The sequence below is a fragment of the Bombus impatiens genome, unplaced genomic scaffold (assembly GCF_000188095.3).
Source record: "Bombus impatiens unplaced genomic scaffold, BIMP_2.2 scf_0543, whole genome shotgun sequence".
NCBI classification, from domain to species: domain Eukaryota; kingdom Metazoa; phylum Arthropoda; class Insecta; order Hymenoptera; family Apidae; genus Bombus; species Bombus impatiens.
The window spans coordinates 806288-826729 of NT_176962.1; the positions used below are offsets into that span (position 1 = coordinate 806288).

Genomic DNA, 20442 nt, shown 5'->3' on the forward strand with positions numbered 1-20442 from the left:
GACGGATATTGCAAAGTCGCGTTTCATGGGGAAAAATCCTCGATCGGGTCGGCTATTTTGCTCGACGAATCACGTTTGTTCGATTTGCAGTTAACCCCTTTTCTTCTCCACTTTCTGTCGATTCGTTCTGCTCTCTTTTTCTCTTATCCTTCCTTTTTTCTTAACGTAAATTACAACGTATTTGTTTTCTCTCGATTACTTTCCGTGCGGTTTTCAATAACGTTCGACGTGAAAGCGACTAAATGCCCGGCCCGATCCTCCTCCAACGTTCCCTCTTAACGCGTATCGAAGTTTAATAAAGTTCAATTTAGTCTCGCATAATTTCCTTGAACACTTTCACTTGTCAGTCGCGTTTGTTCCGCGGCAATTAGTTTCGAGGCTCGATAGCTACGAAATAACGCGGCTCGTCTTTAAATTATCCTGGAACGGAAGAAATATTAAATATATTCAGTTACGTAGCCACGATCGGCGCTCCTGAGCAATTTTCTAAGACGTCGTAACACCTGACAGTAAATTGCAAACGAACGAATAGGAAAATTATACGTTAACGTGGTTAGTTTTCTCTATCACCCATTATGCACCACTATCACTCGTCGTTCGTGAACTTTCTTTGTCAATCCTTCAAAGCATCAAACGATTCATTTTATTAAGCATATTTTTAAATTCAACGTACTTTGACAGTTCTATTTTTTACGATCGAACCTGTTCATAGCTCATTGTGTCCTGGCATATTGTCTGTTCGATAATTTCAGCAAATTTATGCTTTCAAAGTAAATACCTTACAATGAAAGCGTCGCAGAATTTATTTTATTCCTTGACATCCTTCTCTCCCTATACACAACGTACAATTCACGGTGTTACGTCTGGAACTTGAGTCGTCGTCAATTTTAATTGAACTGATGGCGCCGTTTGTCTCTGTATACGCGTGGTATTATGCCTACGAGGAATGACGAATGAATTGAATGGTAGATGACATACGAGGCGATAGCCGCGAATACCGCTTGATGTCTTCTTAAGCCTCGACTTATAATCGAGCTGCGGCAGGCAGGGTTTCAATGGCGGCGTGGCTAACGGAAATCGCATCTTTGTCCAGGCTCGGTGACTGATCGCCTCGAAACGACGTACACACCGCACCAACTGGCTCGAGAATCGGATACGTTTATCATCTCAATTAATTAGACGTGTCGCGAGAAATGGTAAACTCACGCGAACGCGTTGTCAACGGGGGAGTTTACAGTCGGATTGTATTTTAACGACGAAAATCTGGCGTTCCAGCGAATTCAGCTGAATTCGGTGCTTTGCAACACGCGATACGGCGAATAAAGAGAAGAAAGAAAAAGTGACGGCGAGATAGAGCGAAAGAGGGTGGCATATTCACGGGGAGCTTGGTGGTTTTGATTAAATGACTGTGTTTTTGCTCGACGTAGTTTTCAAGGCAGCGCCGCGATTCAGACCAGCTTGAAAGACCGTGTTCATTTGGCGGACGGTGACAGACGAATACACGTTTCGGCGGGAAACGATTATCATGTTGAAAACGACGCAGCGACTGAATCGACGTTGGTCGCCGTTGGAGGGACAAGAGTAGTCGACCGGCTGAATGCCGACATTGTCGAAAGTCACGTTTGCTGAAGCTATTGAACTCGCCGGCTATCTGTTTTCCATTCCACAGGAAACTTCGCTCGACTCGTCTCGCGCTGCGCCACGTCGGTATTCAAACGAACCCGTAAAAACAATGCCGCGGCCGCGATATAGAATCGCGATTTGACGTTCAGTTCATTAGTTATAACAAACACGTACTTTCTATATCCTTTGTTACGCCTAAATTAATGGCCGTGTCAATAACGCTTCAAATGTATTATTTTGCGGTCTGTTCCATTATATCGTTGTCCATTTAACTACCCGATGCTCTAGAAATTTCTATGCAAAATATGGTACACGATTCCTATATGTGTGAAAACAGACTCTATCGTTTGTTACGTCGAAATGCTATTATTATGTTCACTTTTAATTAATATATTTTATAAATATTTAATTAATAATAAATTGAAATGTAACACAGAAGATATTGTACGTGAACATCGAAATGTTGTTATCACCTAGGATATTCGTTTCTATTAAAGCGATCCTAAATGTTGCAAAATAATCGCCGTTCTGGCACGTGCTATGATTGATCAGAGTCTTTTTTAACGCACGTCGCGATACGTTAGAGATATATAAAAGGCTCCCGTACACGTTTCACGTTTTCCGAAGGCCGAAGAATGGAGAACCTGACGTTAACTAGATACGAGATTAATCTATCAACCTTCGTTGCTCTCCTTTCGCAGGTTGCAGTGTCAAGGATCATTCGTACGTATTTGATCCCTGTAGCGTCTTTTCGCGCGAAACGGCGTTCAATTGCCCGCGGAAAAGTCACGTTCGATCGCAGCCGGTGAAACGTGCAAAGTTCAGCCGCGATAATATATCATAGCCGGTGCAGCCACGGTCTCGCTGGGCGAACGCGCGACGAGCTTTTACGCTTTCGCGCGATTTAAAGAGATATACCCATTGTGAATTATGCCTTGCTTCCCTGTACGATGACGAGCATCTCGTGTCCAGTATTTACGGCTATTGTCTTCGTTGCCCGCTTCGGGCTAGTGCCACGATCGCATCGTGATCGTTATTGAGGCGCGTGGGTCGTCTTCTTCCTCCTCCCCTTTTCTTTTCCTCCTTCCTTTTCCCGGATGGATCAACCTCAACAATGTTTCCAACTTCGCCTGTATGTACGTATTACCTAGATCAATGGTTCCCACGTGTTTCGATAAGGCGACCTTTTCATGACTTTTTTAACCTTCGCCTACCCTACGGGTCTCCTTCGGACTACGTTCAGTTTGATGATAAAAATTGATCGAACGATGAGGAGAAGAGAAACAGGTCGAGCTCGTGGATACTCTATGTTCGATATTAAAAATTCGTAGTCGTGGATACGTTACAGCCTACGTATTTCTTTTTGAATCGCGAGTATTTTCGCAATTATTTATTTGGTTGGCTCTATGTTTCGCGTATAGAAATTCTAAGAAAGCTTCATATTCGTCGCAAATGCAACTAAACACGATACGGTAGTGAATCACGTTGAAACGCGAGCGTTTCATCGGCTTTTCCGTGGCACTTAAAATTTTAATCTCGAGCTAAATCTCGCCACGGTACTTCGTCGCCGGAGTGCTTCGCTGTTCATTGCTCGAAATGGCTTACCGGATTACCGGTATAAATCTCAGTCGACTTACGTTAACTTTCGACGAAGCAACTTTTCCTTCGTCAAACAACAAAACAATGAACATTAATTTCTTACAAGTATCTAGAAACGATCGTCTTCGACTTTTATTCATCTCATGAACCTCATCCTCCGATTGGTAAGTTTACTGTACGAAATGTTTCGAAAGAGCTGTTGAATAATTTGCAGACATATTATACAGCTAGAAGCAGATAAAATGGCAGAGATATCGTGATATTGATTTTTGGCGTGATATGAACATTACAGGAATTGCAAAAATGCGTGATCAATGCGCGCAACTCAATTGGAATCAGGCGGGCGTGTTAGAATGCATGTGACGGTTCACATATGTATACAGTATTATGTATAACAACGCACGTGTGGCTTCCAGGAGAGACTGCTATAAATGTCTTCTATGAAATCACCTGCCATTAAGTCCTGTTTGATATAACTAATACAGTTTACCGAGCTATTTTGTTCGATATTAGCATTAGATTAACCCTAACTCGGGCTAATTTAAAATTCTAAATTCATAAGGTCAGATTTCATACCACTTAGTTGTTCTCATTCTCTGTCCTTCTTCTTTGCGCACGAATCTTTCAAATAAAACACAAGATTGCTCAACTCATATCCATTAGAACGCCCTTATAAATTCAATTGACATCCTACTTCAAAATATAAAACACCCTTACAAATTACTTGAACTTTTGAACTTTCCAAACACTCTATATCTGACAATAGAACGGTTAAAAGTATCCACGTTAAGAGTGCACGCTAGCCGAGAATGCAAAATTGCGGCTCAACCGATCGTTAAACAGACATCGTTAAACAGACGTCGAGCAATAGAAAAGACAGAATCGTTGGATTTGTGGTGCAAGATCGAGCGTGGTGCATTCGCGTGTTCTCGTAGCCGCTACCCGTACGCGAGTGTATCAGCGATGTGTCGGTGTATACAGTTATAATTACCGCGATTCCAAGGCACGGTTGCGAGTGCGTCTACGATTACCCATTACCCGGATGAATATCTCGGATTACGGCACGGCAGCTAAATAAATTACTAAAGTACGCGGGCTCAGCTGTGTCTTTTCTCTCCCTCTTTCTTCTCTTTCTGGTCGCTGACTCGTGTGCTGCTCGCACTCTACCTTCTCCATTTCGCGCGCCATACACACGTACACTCAGCTCGCTGGCTTGCATATTAACAACGCCATAATGCGTGTGCACCGGTATAAATCTCGTGCATGGGCCGACTACGATTCTCGATTCGCGAGCACGTGGGGGCATAGAGAGCAGAGCTTCGATCTCCATTTGGTAACGAGGAAGCATATCTTTGTCGCACCACCTTGTACTTGCGCTGGTCCCGATTCACGAAGGGGAAGGCACGCGGCCACCGCCAGTTTATGCGGCACGACGCGCGTAAATTTCGTACACGGTTGTATTTTTACGACCACGACAGGGTCCCGTGTACGCACAGCTAGTTATACGGTAACGTTTGCCTCGTTATGAAAGGTTTATTAATTCGAATGTACGCGTCCCATCTCGCGCGCCCGTATCCTCTCCTGAAGGCAGAATGGCTTTCCAAGACGGAGAGCCTGGCGAAATTTGCTGCCGTGCGAAGGGCGCCAGGATACATACATTCCTTCGCACGTTCCCCACACACAGTGTGTTTGATGAACGGTCGATTGGAAATCGAGGTTTACCGCGACCTAACAATTTGACAAATATTTCGATCATTTTTCAACGGTTACATCTTAGGACAGAACAAGAAGGTGGTGGACTTCATTTTTAAAACACGTTTCGAACTGAAATATTTTGAAAGTACTAAGCATTGTATTTACCAGTTTGTTGATAAAATTAATGCAAGTTAGTAATGCATGTAAGATGTCAAAGTCTACCTCAATTTTTATTACATGCGGTTCATTATTGTTACAAGGTCGATTGCAATTACTATAACAGCCAGTATCAACGAATTACGTATCTGACAAATAGATTGAGAAATACGAATTTAATTGGCCTGTTTCTTCTGATCCATCTTTACTTAAATTACTCTAATTCTTGTTGCGAACATGTTGCGTCTCCTTCTTTCCTTCCGAGTTTCTCTTGCTCTCTGCCTGACCAAGTACAATGACTTTTTATCGAACGGCTGTAATCTTTACTGGAAACAAAACCTTTCCCTCGTGGAGATTTATCAGTCGCTGTCTGCGCAACATACTAACCAGGCCCGCGCACGTAGATAACTTTCTCCCGCGTGATAAGCCGTAAGGTATAAATCTGAATTGTTTTTATAATTCCCGGGGAAGAGATGAGGTATCGAGATAACGGGGATTCTAACGAAGTCTGTAATTTGCGGGCCGCCAGCGGAGCGCGCGATTCACGCCGGGCCGAGCGTTAACAGCGGCCCACCGCGAGATGGATCGCGATTTAAACCAATCGACACCAGATAAACGCGGGAAAAACGCCACTGGCGTTGCGTCGCTGCTAGTTACTGACTATCGATCGCCTATTAACCTCCAGAAAATCGAACGCCTATAAACTGTCTGTTTTGCGTTCCTGTTGAACAGCATCGCCTGCTGTGCCGTTTTCTCTATAAGTTAGATAGAAGCTTGAAATATTTTTAACGATTTGATATAGTATATGCGAATGAGTTTTTAATGTATTAGTTTTATTTTCTTGTTAAAATTATAATTTAATTGTACTTTAATTCAGAAAAACTTCAGTAACAAATGTTTCATAAAATGTCGTATACTTAATCCTAGAATGTAGTCTGTAGTAATCTCTGTAAAAATAGAATTTACTAGCGCGCAAACTTCCAATGAAGTCGGTGACGCGAAAAGCTTGCACTCTCCTAGTTAGTAGAAGGTTCCAGTCGACTTAGGTTTCCTGGTAGATTATTGTTCCGATTCTGCCGAAGCTTTGAACGAGATTAACGTTTCAAGAAATTACTATGTCTATTGTAAGCGACTTTCTATCTGACCTATGTTAAACTTGGATAAACCAGTTAATGTCATTTTCGTAGATGTTCGTAACCCTTTTTTGAAATAAATTGTATATTACATTGTATCCGTCGGTCAACAGGAAGTATGTTCGAACGAAAGAGTTCTAGCATTCTAGCGTTAGTACATACTATTGTCTGCTGTAGTCTTTGAAAGGTCAGTATGTGATTAATAAATCTAATGTTTTGAAATGTTAGAATTGGAACACGACACCATGAAACATTTCAAACGTTACATTATATGTTAGTTGAAAGATATTTTCGTTTCAAATTTGAATTCGTAAAACGATTAGATGTATCGTTTTCTTTACGAAACTCTGACAGAAGGAAAACTTTCTTCCGTTAGAATCGAGAGAAAGGATTCTGAATATTGTGCAATGCGTTTCGTAGTACGAGTTGACATTTTAAAGGCGTATATTTTTAAAGATGCACCGCTACTTTCTCACAATGGTAACAATGTATCAATGGACGGGTTGCGTCAGTAGGCTTCATATTTCCGATGATTTATATCCGGAGACGCGTAATTGGTCGTGGCCGTAGAACTTCCTACATGCTGCGTAACGTTCACATTCGATATAGATCATCCGCAATTGCAGCTAGTAACAGTCGCATTGTCACACTTGCGATATCACACAAATGCAACTCGATAAATACGAAGAAAGTAGCCAAAGTGAAGCTTACAGTTAATTATTGTCGTGCTGTTTTTCTATATAGGCTGGCGAGTTTAGAAATTTTCGATCATTGAAAATATATCGAATCTAAATATATTCCCTTTTGTCGAAATACAGAAACCATTATCTCTACTGGATTATATTTAATTATCATATAAATTATACAGTATGTAACTTTCGCGGTAAACTAATATTAGATATTCACATTAATAACTAGCGTTAAGTTAACAAAACAAGGTGAATAAACGAATTAAATACAAGCAGGTAATGTGTGCACAAGATATGTATTACCTTTAAGATACACAAAAATAAAGAAACACCCATATATGTAACGTAGATTAAATAATTAAATAATTAAGCTTTCCAGCCCACTAATACATATACCTGTAAATTACAAGTTGTGACCATAACGTTTGAAATAATTTGTCCATTAGCTCATACAATATTAACTATACTATTCACTATTTTATACAATGGCGGTTACAGATGCATTTGTTAATATTTCAAACATATGACATTTTGATATTTGCAAATGATTTTATAATTATTCATTCTTCTGAATAGCCTTAGTTAGTATTCCTCCTTATGCACTTGACGTTTATTCTTTAAAGTCCTTCACAATCGTTCTATCACGACATCAATGCTGTCCACAATCGCTTACTCATCAATTCTAGCTAATACGCAAGAAATCCTGACGCGTTCGTTTTCTTCCATGCTCTCGGTTCCATCTCCGACGACATCGATTGATACTTTAAAACTATTTTCTTCTGAAAGTTATGTTTTGCATGACACGTTTGGTCGATTCACTAGAGGTACTCCAGTGACCGTCTTTTTCTAGTTTTCTTGCTTAGAAATTCCAGTTGATGATATAAAATTCCGCTAGCAACCATCTTTTTCCTCCTCGATTACTGCTTATTCATCAATTTCTGTTGATGTCTTGAAATAGTCTGTAAAGATTGTCGCTTTTTTCTGATCGTAGTTGTTTTTCCAGCAGATCGATCGTTACATGACAGCGGATAATTTTTCATCAATTTTCTCACTCGATGAAGTTCATCCTTTCATGGTCGAGCATTCTGTGCGTGATTATATTACTTTCGACAGATGTCATTGTGTCAGCGTTTTCTATGTATTTTCTTGAAATTTTTAACAATTTTTCCAGATAAATGTGAAGTATTTTTACTTTCTCTTTCAACGATAGACGTTTCTTAATCAATTTTTATTATCCGGTTATCTTTCTTTTCTTGTTAATTTCTGGAAAATTTGTTCTTAACTTTGACAAAAACGAACAATCGTGTTTTTTCCCTTTTAAATTAAGTTCTCCTTTATTGTTCTATATTCTTATTTAATGCATTTACTCCTCTGTTTGATCGATCGATGGTCAATATGCTACTACGCTTCTTCTACTCTTCTTCGAATTGTCTTTTTTCCTCGTCGACAGCTACTTTTTCCATAACATTCATCGGACCTTGAGAAGTCTCTTCTTTCGCGCTAGTTAACGACTTTTTCTCAGCTTTTTCGACCGAATGACTCTGCTTTTTTGTGCTAGCTGATTTTTCTTCCAGTTTCGTTGATATCTGAGACCCTTCCAAGTGTTTCCTCTCGCTGATATCTGTTTTTGCATTCCCTTTCGACGATACCGGAGAATCAGCAGAGTGAATAACGTGTTTTTCGCTGACAATTTCTTTTGCGTCACCTTCTGTTGATTTCCGATAACCATTGCTGTAACCTTCTTTCACCTCGTTCATATCGATTCCTTCAATTCCTGTCGATAGTCGAGAATCGTCTTTATCACTTGATTCATGCTCTTTCAACTGAGCAAAATCAGTTTTCTCGAAGCCCAGACTGGCTCCTTTAAAAAGTAATATGTAGTTGTTTCTTTATTTATCTGCTCCTTTAAAAGTAAACTTTTTCAATGTAACGTTGGGCGTAGGCGTTCTACATTACCTGATGTCTTTTCTTCACGCACGAGGAAAGGCAACTTTACCACTGAAAAATATAAATTGCATTTTCAATAATTTTACCGTTGTACTGTTCCCGTATTTTTGTCGAATTTGCTTTTTTCCGCCGCATTTGATCGCGAATTAATTGTTTGTTCGCGTTACAGATGCGTTTTATTTGTTTTCAAATATCGAAGTTTACGTGTACTTTGCAAAGAAATACTTTGCGCTTAAATGTTTGTGTTTTTATACACGAATCGAATCACCTTTCTTAATATTGCTTTTGATCGTTTCAATCACTTCTTTGGCTGCTCCAATCACTTGTTTGGCTGTTCCAATCGCGTTCAAAATCGTCGAAATGATGAAATTGTCCTTACCAAGTAAGAACGCTATCGGTGACGTAGGAATTCCATATTTCTCTGCGTAATTAAACAACACAAATATTATCAATTTTTCTAAAATCTCGTTTGATCTGTTACCACATTACCGATACTCTGCTGCGCTATATTAAATGCCCCCGGTTCCCCTAACTTTCCATTTTCAAACAGTTTCAATGGTGTAAATTTATCTTTCAATGATATTAAATTTTCAATTAATACATTTAGCTTCTCTTGCTTCTCCGCTCTTTCTTCTTCCTGGATGGATAAAAATTTATCTAATTGGTAAAATTAACATAAGTATAATTTATATAGAATTTAGTAAAACACTATAAAATATTTTAACCGTATTACATACCGAATTGTTGTCGACTTTTTCCGAGTGCAGAAGACCTGGATGGGCCACTACCCACGACGCAAAAGACACTAGTAGTATCGTTGACACCTTCATGTTACACCAGGTCTCGGCTACTGATGGTTACGAACCAGTTAGCCGATTATATACTCCGTTTCACAGTTGCAAAAACACCTTACTACACAGAATATAATAGCAAGGGTGTAAATTATGGCTTCCTGAAACTTGCATCTCTGGCAAGATAACAGTGTTTAATGTGCTTATCGTATTCATTGGCGCAGATCGATTTCCAACACATCGAATCCGAGGACATGTTGGCTTTAGGTAATTGGGCATGAAATATAATATTTTTTATAGACGTTTATGCATTTGTGCCATGATTAATTGGAATGGATTGTGAAAATGGAAGGATTCTGTTGTTATATTTATTTTTAAATGTGCGATAAAGATTATTTTAAATATTCGCCGATGATCAAAATCGTATAATGTATCCTATATTAAAAAGAATTCTTTTACGTTCAACCCAATTTATCGTGTATTTTATATAACATATTTCATATTACAATTGTTCCAATTGTATCCCTGCAAAATCCCGATTAAACTTTATAAACGATATAACGAATATTTCAATTTGCTTCAAATTGATAAATAATATGTTTTCATTGCGTTATACATGAAACTATACGTATTTATTTTAGAATCGAGATTATTGTATTGTACCGTTCCATATGATTTCATCTTTCGTAAATCTTGTCAGTATTCTTTCATGTTTTTTATGTTCCGTTAATCGAATGATGTAACGTCTATTATACAATTTTGAAATATTTGCGAATTATGTTTGCAGAAAGATATCGTACGTATGCTGTGGGTGTTATATAAATATTTAATATACATTTTGAACAAATTCGTCGATGCAAAGCTTTTTGAATATTCGTGGAATCAAATGATAACGTTAAAATTAAAAACGTACAGAGCGTGGCAGAGTTGCCTTTCATTGCTGGCGAATTTCGTCCTCTGCCGGAATAAATAGTTCGGAAGGGGTGGTTGTTCTCCAAAATACACAGACTACCAGCCAAAGCTCATCTTCAGCACGATGTCGCCCATGTCTTAGAATATTAGCTATTTTCCGCTCGGCTGCACTGGATGAAGCGGCATTCTTTCTTTCTTTTTTCAGTCTTTCTGTTCTTTTCCTGTCTCGTCGTTTCTTCACTCTTGGAAAGTGAGTGTACCTAGTGTATACGAGGAACGCCAGGCGGATGGAAAAGAAGCTTGTTTCGTTATGTGCGACGATCAAGGAACTTTGTTCGTCCCTGGTCGTCGTCGTACCCATCATGCACGAAGGTGTAGATACATCGAAGGAAAAATTCTTAAAATTTAGCCGAAACGAACGCGACTCGACGATATTCGTCTCACGTTTGATTTCATTCCCGTTCGTTCAGGCCCGTGACAATTTCTCCGCGTCAAAAATGAAACGTTCCTCCATAAAGCGAACAGCTTCCTCGGGATAGCGAGAATTCGTGGGCGTGTACCGACGCGGAGAAATATTTTTTGACCAAATAGCCGGTTAAATCAGATCTAATGTGTTTACTAAACGATACCGGTGGAAATGAAATTTCAGCAAAAGCTTCCGTGGAAACGTACGGCTATCGCATTAACCCGAAAGTGCCGGTTTTTCCTTTCGGTGCAATGTTTCTGCTCGTTCGTTGGCCGCACCAAGGGGGATCGATCGGATCGGTAATTTAATGGCAACCAGCCGATACGAGGTAAAAATTAGTTTTCGAACGGGTTGCTTCACCGGCTTTTACTTCGTCACGGTGAACTGTACGGGAGAGGGGATAAAAAGCTACGATGAAAGCTACAGCAGGGCGCGTAATAGCTGGCGATCGGTTACGACGCGACGTAGCGAAATTGCGAGCGATGCCGTAGATAGAATCAGTCGATACCGCTCGATAATAAAGCAACTAATTTCCTAACGAGTAAATAATCTTTGCGAGGGAAGCCGATTGAGTCGCTTCAAGGTATTACCGGGGATGCTCCGAAGGGTGAGCGACTAACGAAGACTCACAAATACTTTCTCCGGTGAGTTCTCCATCTGTGGTCAAACGAGCCACTAATCGTTACTAATTGACGAAACGAATGACTTCGGGTCGTTGAACCGTCGCGGCGTACGATTATTAATCGTATTAAACGTCGCATCGATCGTGGTAATACTAACTCGATTTCGAGAAGGGACTGTTCAAGTCACGTAGAAACATCGATCGCTTGGCACCATGTTCGCTTTCTCATCGATATAGTCCTCGTTATTCAACACGGCTAACCGTTAGAACAGCGTGAATCATCTTAATATCGATCCACGAGCCTGAGTCAATGCATCATTAACGTTTACAGAGGCCGAAGTCTCGTTCCACAATGGCGAATTTATCGTCCGTAGGAATTCCACTGAAACGTTTGTCTCTGGAGTCTCGTCTTCTCTGCACTGACATGCACGTTATTTCGTTACCGCGACCAATTATATTTCAAGTTACGAAGAGAGCCCTCAAACTCGTAAATTATAGCGTGTAATGTCAATTCGGATTGCCACGCATTTGCATACGGGCGCTGATATGAATTTTTGAGAGACATTTTGATTAATCAGTTTTAGCCGTATTTTATTATATGAATGAAAGGCAGGTTCAACGAAGTCGTTCCCCGTTTCCGCTTTGAGCGTGGTTATTCAATGAAAGAATAATATCTCGCTCCTTTTTTCCGTAGGATTTTTTATTGTTCCGGGCAATCCAATATCGGGAAAGCAGTTTTTCTAGGAATTCGTATTAATCAAAATAAAATCCGTAATTGCTCAGTGTAAATGCCAGGAGATGTTTCGCTAGCGCAAAATATAATACGTTATCTGTTAGATCTGATGGTTTTTCCAATTTTTCGTTGATGAGGTGATATTAAATTTGTAAAACATCGTTGATGATTTATTATTCTTTTGCGAGAAGAAATGTATTTATTCTTCTTTTACGTTCGTTCTACATGTTTTCTTTCATTAACATTTTATCTTTCTAGCTATTTTTGTTGCATTTGCGAAGATAAATTTAATTAAAGCAGTCGAAGTGCCAGTTTGGATTCTTGTACGCATATCATATATACAAGCGAATAATAGTATAAATTATCGTACAAATATTTGGATATTCGTACACTACCTTAAAATCATTAAACAAAGCTATTTATCAAATTAATTGCGTTTCATCGTACCAGAATTTATGTTCAACGCAGTTAATATTTGTAGTCCTCATAATCAGTAGCCATTTCTATAGAATACAACGTTCCTTTTCGACTAAATTTATACATATATATATTATATTCTTCTACATATATATATATTAATTATACATTTGTATACATTATTATAGGATAATTATAAATATCTGACCAGATTGTATAACTTTATAACTAATTGTGTTAATAATTTAGGAAATATTACTTATACTTAACACTGATGAGATTGAAAAAAGGAAGAAAGAGGAAGCAACAAGTTCACTCGTTGTGCATTTTCATAAGATTATTGGAATTCGCTGGGACGCGATCAACCACAAAACCATCTTCGAGACATGTATACAACAGTTTTCTGGGAAGGAGCAGTCGTCGCAGCCGAGATAAAAGTAATTAGAACATCGTGATATTTGCGTTCGAGAGAGGAATAGCTCTCTGTATGGTACATATTATGCATAAAGGAATTCCCGTCGATGATATCTCTCGCCAACCGGCGACGATTCGTATGTTAAGTGGTGCGTTCAAGTTCTTCAGTGAAAATTAATACGGTTAGCGGTGTCGATAAACCAAGCGGGAAGGCCAGAAAAAATTCTTCTTCATCGATTTGCATGTATTTTCATTTCAAATTAGAAAGAAGGAGAGTTAAGGAGGGAAATAAAGGAGACAGAATGAAAATAAAAAGTGTAGAAGGTTGAAGATAGAAGAGTAATGCAAGAAGCAGGTATGGTATCGATCGATCGAGGGTGTTCCGCGAGATTAGATGGAGATTGAGACGTATGGTCGTGGTAAATAACTGCATCGTGTCTACTTTCACGAAAGACAACCCGAAGGTCTTCGAGTGTCGCTGAGATATTTATGTCGCATCGTTTGGATTTATATCGACCGTATATGTCACCATTTTATCGAACGTGCAGTATCTTTTATGTACGTATTTTGGAAGAGTGTAAGTGGTGTGAGTTGCTGAGTAAAAAAGACCTGAATTATCGAGTATATATCATCAATGCAAAATATATGCACCCATAGTGATATAAGTGACGTGATACGCGTATAACGTAAATAAGAGAGTGAAAGTTTAACGCGAAGAAAATTCATTTCCGATGAAAACATTACTTCTGACGCAAATGAATTTCAAATGATGGATTACTGGTTTACAATCGATGGAATGCGTGTACAAAACCGTGTCTGATAAAGTGTCGCAGAAACATTTGTTACACACTTGGAATAATATAAAGTTGAGCAATTACGGTCACAAATGCGTATCGTTTACAATTATTTTCATTTATTATATAGAACGTAGATGATATACGAGACGATAATATGAAACGTAATTGATATAGGATTATTTGGTAAGCAGGAAGAAAGCTTTGTGGCTAAATAACTCTAAGTAAAAGAGTAAAAAATTCATCGCCTATTTTTATGAAGCGTTTAGTTACTGTAACCTATGTCGTGGACACGATATCGATTTCTTTTTATGGAATTCTACATATTCGAAGTTTAAGAAATAAAATTAGCCATCGTAAAATATTCCAAACTTTCATACTTTACATATAGATAGCCACAGTAGAAAGGTATAGTTTAGTAATAAATTTCTGGATGGATTCAAGTAACTACATACGAGGGGTATACGAGGGGGTATTTTTTCTCTTAGCGTTTTTTCATTCCCGACACGCTCGCAGAAGATGTCGCATATCGAGCAGAGAATCTCGCGATAAAATGTTCTTTTTGTCGTATAAAACAAGCAATATGGCGCGTTTTTAGGGCGCGACATAAAGATTCTATCGCAGCTCCTTACTTATGCGCTATCAAGATCCAAAAATTTTCTCTGGCGGCATCGCGAACTCGGAACTGGCAATTACGGCAAACTCCAGTTGGGAAGCACCGCCTCGAGAATTATTGAAACTGATTCCTAACGAACGACCGTAAATTCAACTTTTACACGTCTCTATGTTCCTCCCTTCTTACCATTTCGTTTTACTTTATGCCACATTTTTAACCAAAGTTCCATAATTTTCTGTCGCAATTAACAGCTTGGTAACGATTTGCAACGTTATACAAGGAAGTAACATAAAATTAGCATCGGGAAATTATTTCGTCGACGATTAACGTTTCGCGTAAACTGGCTCTGAAATAATTTCGTTGTTAAGAGTCGCGAAGTCGAACGCTTTGCCCGGAGTCAAGAAGTTCTCGAATTATTACAATTTGTTAACAAATGGTTCTACGGGAGTCCAGATTCGACTCGAGTGGCCCTAGATTTGTTACCGAACCGACGAAGCGATCAATATTTACGAAAGTTGGCGAATAATTCGCGTTTGCCGTCGTCGATGTGTCGTGTCCTCGACGCGGTTGAAATATTCATACTGGTGCATAGGGCTAATGTATGCGGCTATTACATCTGCATCTACGAACAACGTGTAATCGCCACGAGCATGTATAATTAGTCTAAGGATACCTTTTCAGTCGAGAGAGGGGACACTTTAAAAGACGCTTCCGGGCTGGATCTATGCGTAGGCACGAATAGTATTCGCTTTATTACACGATGTCCCAACGATCGTGACGGTGTTCCAGAGGAGCTTACAGAGACGTGTCGCGTTGTTCCTCGTCGTCCGGCCATCGATCACCGGCCTTTGCAAGGTGCAGTGATTTAAGAAAAGCACTGTTCCGCTTCAGCCTCGACCTACAACTCGAGGAATAATATATAGCTGTGCCTTTTATAGCGGTGCTTGACAGGATGTAGCTACCTTCGGACACGTTTGACAGATCTGTAGCTGCACTTCTTGTTTCCAATTATCCATCGTGGTACGGAGGTAGAAATACGTGGACTATCTTGGGATTATACGCGCATATTAGGTGTGAATTTAGTAGTTAATTGCTGCATTGTAAATATTTCATGGGATTCGAATAAGCAGGTTGCGATATTTAAACGTAGCTCGGAATTTGTGGTGTTTGATTAAAGGAGTTTTGGAGAGTTTCCTTTGCTGGAATTGTACGAGCTTGTACCAAGTTTATCGAAGTACAAATGCAAATGAAAGAACAAATTTTCCGTATAATTTTGGAAGACGAAACATACTTTCATCGTACGAACAACGTGGATAACGATTTACTTTGTTAATTTTGGAACACTACTTGAAGATTCTTTCGTTAAATTAACAAACTTATCAATGTTACCTATTGTAAGTTCTTTAAAAAGAATAGTTATTTCAACTTCGCAAATGCAGCTTCACAGTTGCAGTAAATATTGCTCTGAGAAATAGTAAGCCAATAGTAAAATAAAAAATTATTCGCTTTTGTGCTCTTAACTTTAATTTAAGCATCACATTATCCCGTGGATTTAACGCATCGCGTATTTGTATTAAGCAACTATTTCCTTGGAATCTCTCATAAAACTGATTTATTTTAGAGTGGTCTTTACGAAAACGATCGATTCCATTCTCCTGTCGAGCCATTAGAAGTAAATTTTATAATTTGGGTCAAAAATAATAGACATACTACAATATTGTATTTGTGAAGAAAATAATCACATTGTCGTAAAACACACGAGCAACGCTTGTCTATTTCTACAGAAAGATTATATTTTACAATCTTTTTATCCTCTTTTCTTTTACGAACGTAAGCTAAATCGACATAGCTGATGGAACAATCGTACTTGATGAAAACAGTTCATCATCCAGACTGATACTTGATTAATTATCTAGTGATATAGTGTCAGAGTAACTCTTTTCACTGCAGGTTAATTCATCAGATTTATTACGTTAAATGGAAGTCTTGACAAGCGAAAATGGAGCGATTCGCTTTCTTGTTCCTGCAAATAAAAGTTTCGTTCGTTTGCAGGACAGCAGAAGAAAACTCCGCGTCAAGAAAAGTTTTATTTTTAAAACGATTGTAATAAGAAACAAGAAAATGTACGCGACATTTGTCATAATACAACAACTGTAAGATGAGAGTCTGCTTCCCTGACGCCGACATTAGAGGATCCTGTCAACTTTTACTTCGAGAAGATTTATGATGTTCTTACACAACACGATGGAGTAAACATTATATAATGTTATATAGTATGTATATCAACAATTCTAATGTTTTTTTTTAAAAAGAAGTTATTAAAGCGAACTGCAAGAAATGAAGGAAAAAACGAGGGAACGGTGAGAAAGAAATTTAGCTCTTTGTAATGTTAGCTGTTTCTCAATTTGTCAGATATTCAAAGAAAATATTACTAAAGAAATAACAAAATGAATAAACGTTATCTTATTTAACAGAACACGGAAAATATTAAGTACTAAAAATTGCTGAACCTACAATAGCGAACGTAGAAACGCACCAAAAACCACGTGATAGTTTACACATTATTCCGCGATGCGACTAACAAATTACTGGAAATAAAGTGATCGAAAATGTGAAATATTTAGGATAGGTCGCCTTAATAATTAAGCAACGTTATCGTACCCATTTCTTGCCACCCGTCGTGCAAATTTATGCAAATATTCAACACAGATTTACAAGGAATTCCAATTGACCAAGCCGAAATTTAATTTCTCACACCTTCGATCAATTCCTTTTAACGATATTGCCATCGCGTAAAGCCACTGCAAATTATGCGATAAATGCACGCGATTAGGGTGCGTATATTATGTTGTGATACTCGCGGGCTTTCGCGAGAAAACAAGCCAAAAACCATGGAGAAGCATAATTGATTGCGACGACAGTATCGAAATGCGAAATTTAGTAGTTCCCTGTGTATTTCATTTATTTTAAACGCGGCCTCCGTTATTCAGAATTCAACGATTAAATCAACGTTAAATTTGTACCGCGCACGCTCGCACTGCGCGCATACCGGTTTCAAAATATATGGCACCGCGCGGTACGCGCACCATGAATTATGATATCGCGACGCATTAGTTTTAAATGATGCTTTTCAACGTCACCGACGAATTTATGTATAAGGATAACCGGGATCCTGTTAAATTACCGGATCGCCATTCTCGTATCAATCATGCGTGTAAGCCAGAACAGCCAAGTTAGTCACCGTGTGCGTGTGTTTAGACAGTGGTTACGAGCGTGTGCACGTGTTTTCAATCATGGCGATGTTTTTTGACGGTGCTCGAAACAAAGAGGTAAAATGTAAACGAACACCGTGATTGAGGGAATAGAGAACAGAGAATCCATAGATTCTTCTTACGAGATATAGCAACCCTTGATAGGGAGTTCCCGAGGAAATCGTGAAATTTTTTATAAAATATTGTACAACGCTTATATGAAATTCGTTTGCACGAAGATTAATTTTTCATTTCAATGTATCTTATTTCGAAAGTTTCTGTATTCATAAACTTTATTGATTGAATATGAAATCGGATAAAGTTTGAAATGGAAAATGAAAATACGATGTATGGAGTGTGAGATACAATTTTTGAACACTCGTTGTTATTTATTTCTGAAGTATTGCAGTGTACAATTCTAAATAAATTCGAGAAATGCGAGCTTCCTATGTTTTATAAGTGTATTATTGGGAACATTTGATCTCCAAAGTTCGTTAAACCTTATTCCGAGTAAATGCAATGTGCCATTCAATTCGAATAAACGTTGACTGCGTGTACAGTTACCTGCATCGTTTCTCGATTAGCAAACTCAGCACATCGTTCCTTCCTACACGATTCTCGTGTCTGAAAATATGTGTGAGAATGTGTCTCGACCTATATCGTAACGGCATGACTAATTGGTCGCAATAACGGCGACGATCTATCGCCAGTGTAGGCCTAACCAATATTCACGATCACGAGATTTACGATGATTCGATTTAGTGTGTATCAATTGCATTCTGTCAACGAACTATAGGCTTCGAAGTTTACGTTGAAATATAGGTCTGCTGCGAAGTTATTAAGAGTAATATAACATTTCTTGTCGTGTTATTTTAAACGAGTATTTATAAATTTCGTTCTTTTTCAAAGTTAGAAAAATACGATATAATTTTCTTAATATATTAGCAGATGTCACAGATTTGTTTTTGTATAAAATATTCTACCTTCGCATAAATGCAAGTTCGACGAAAAAGTTTGTTTAATTCTTCGTTCTAACTGGGTATGTATATATAATACTTTGTCTACATGAACATTATTTCGAAGACAATTCGTGAACTGCCGTCGTCTTCCTAAATCTTCAAGGTAAACACACTCTGGTACAAAGGCATTCGAATTCATGATATTAAATTATCTCAACAAACACGAAATCATCTGTTTCCCTGGCGAACCGCGTTACAACCATGTCTGACTCGACAAGCCAGAGACGGATTACCACAACACCGGCGGATCACAACATGAAATATAACACGTTGCGTATTTTAAGGTCGCTAATCCACTTACTAACATGGGTAGAACCTAGCTTAATTCCGTCACAGAGCCGAGTAGTAGAGATACAGCCGGAAAATCCAGGCTCACTCCATGTACTCGTATCTCTTTCTTCTGGACATCACGTTCTAAGATGTATAACGAGTGGATTTCCGTCCTTGTTGGAAAGATGTTTCATAGTAACGAGAGAGAGAGAGAGAGAGAGAGAGAGAGAGAGAGAGAGGGAGGGAGAGAGAGAGAGAGAGAGAGAGAGAGAGAGAGAGAGAGAGAGAGAGAGAGAGAGAGAGAGAGAGAGAGAGAGAGAGAGAGAGAGAGAGAGAGAGAGAGAGAGAGAGAGAGAGAGAGAGAGAGAGAGAGAGAGAGAGAGAGAGAGAGAGAGAGAGAGAGAGAGAGAGAGAGAGAGAGAGAGAGAGAGAGAGAGAGAGAGAGAGAGAGAGAGAGAGAGAGAGAGAGAGAGAGAGAGAGAGAGAGAGAGAGAGAGAGAGAGAGAGAGAGAGAGAGAGAGAGAGAGAGAGAGAGAGAGAGAGAGAGAGAGAGAGAGAGAGAGAGAGAGAGAGAGAGAGAGAGAGAGGGAGGGAGGGAGAGAGAGAAAGAGCAAAAAGGGCGACGATAAAACGTAGAAGGACGCTACATTCGTCCGGCAGATTGCCAAGAGACGGTTTCGGCCCTTGGTGGCCATCGCGCCAACTGCAACCTCGTGGGCGGAATTTAAAAGAGGTCTCCGACTATTATAAGTTTCCTGCTTCTCATCGGCCTTCTGTCCGCCACGCCGCCGAGACACCCTGCACTTCCATTAATCGTAAAGGTAATTATTATGTGACGAGCGGCCAATTGGACCGACCCAAAGGTGAGAGTGTTAATGAAAGAGAGTGGATCGTTTGAGATGAATGCATTCAGCCTGCATGAAAAAGAAGATACAGTCGGTGGTTTGCAAATCATAATAACGCGTGTTGTTACGTCTGTAGATTTAATATCGTGCCAATATTTGCTCGTACTTGTGTTCACTGGGAGTCCGGTGGATGCTGTCAATCCGGGCTTCCTGTAATTCTAAGATAGAATCGATGAATTCATTTCTTTTATCAATTAGTATATGATTCCTAAGAATCTTCGGTTTGTTCAGAGTGTTTCGTTATTAACTTCCAGTGTTTTTTTCGTAAGTTGCAGAATCGCAATGAAAATGAAGAAATTCACTAAATTTTACAAATGACTTCTATATACAACGTTGCGAGCTCTTGCACGGTAGATATTATCAGAGATATTTCAGGACTCTTTAGTCTTT

At 39.0% G+C, this 20442-nt stretch overlaps 1 protein-coding gene across 1 annotated transcript; it reads right to left on the minus strand.

The window, feature by feature from the left end:
* Window positions 1-8285: 8285 nt before the first annotated feature.
* On the minus strand, window positions 8286-9706 carry LOC105681052. The gene is given in 6 exon segments (XM_012388208.3): window positions 8286-8333; window positions 8335-8756; window positions 8852-8893; window positions 9111-9263; window positions 9332-9479; window positions 9580-9706. Coding segments are annotated over 6 exon segments (906 nt in total). The 5' UTR covers window positions 9673-9706.
* Between the last annotated feature and the right edge of the window lie 10736 nt (window positions 9707-20442).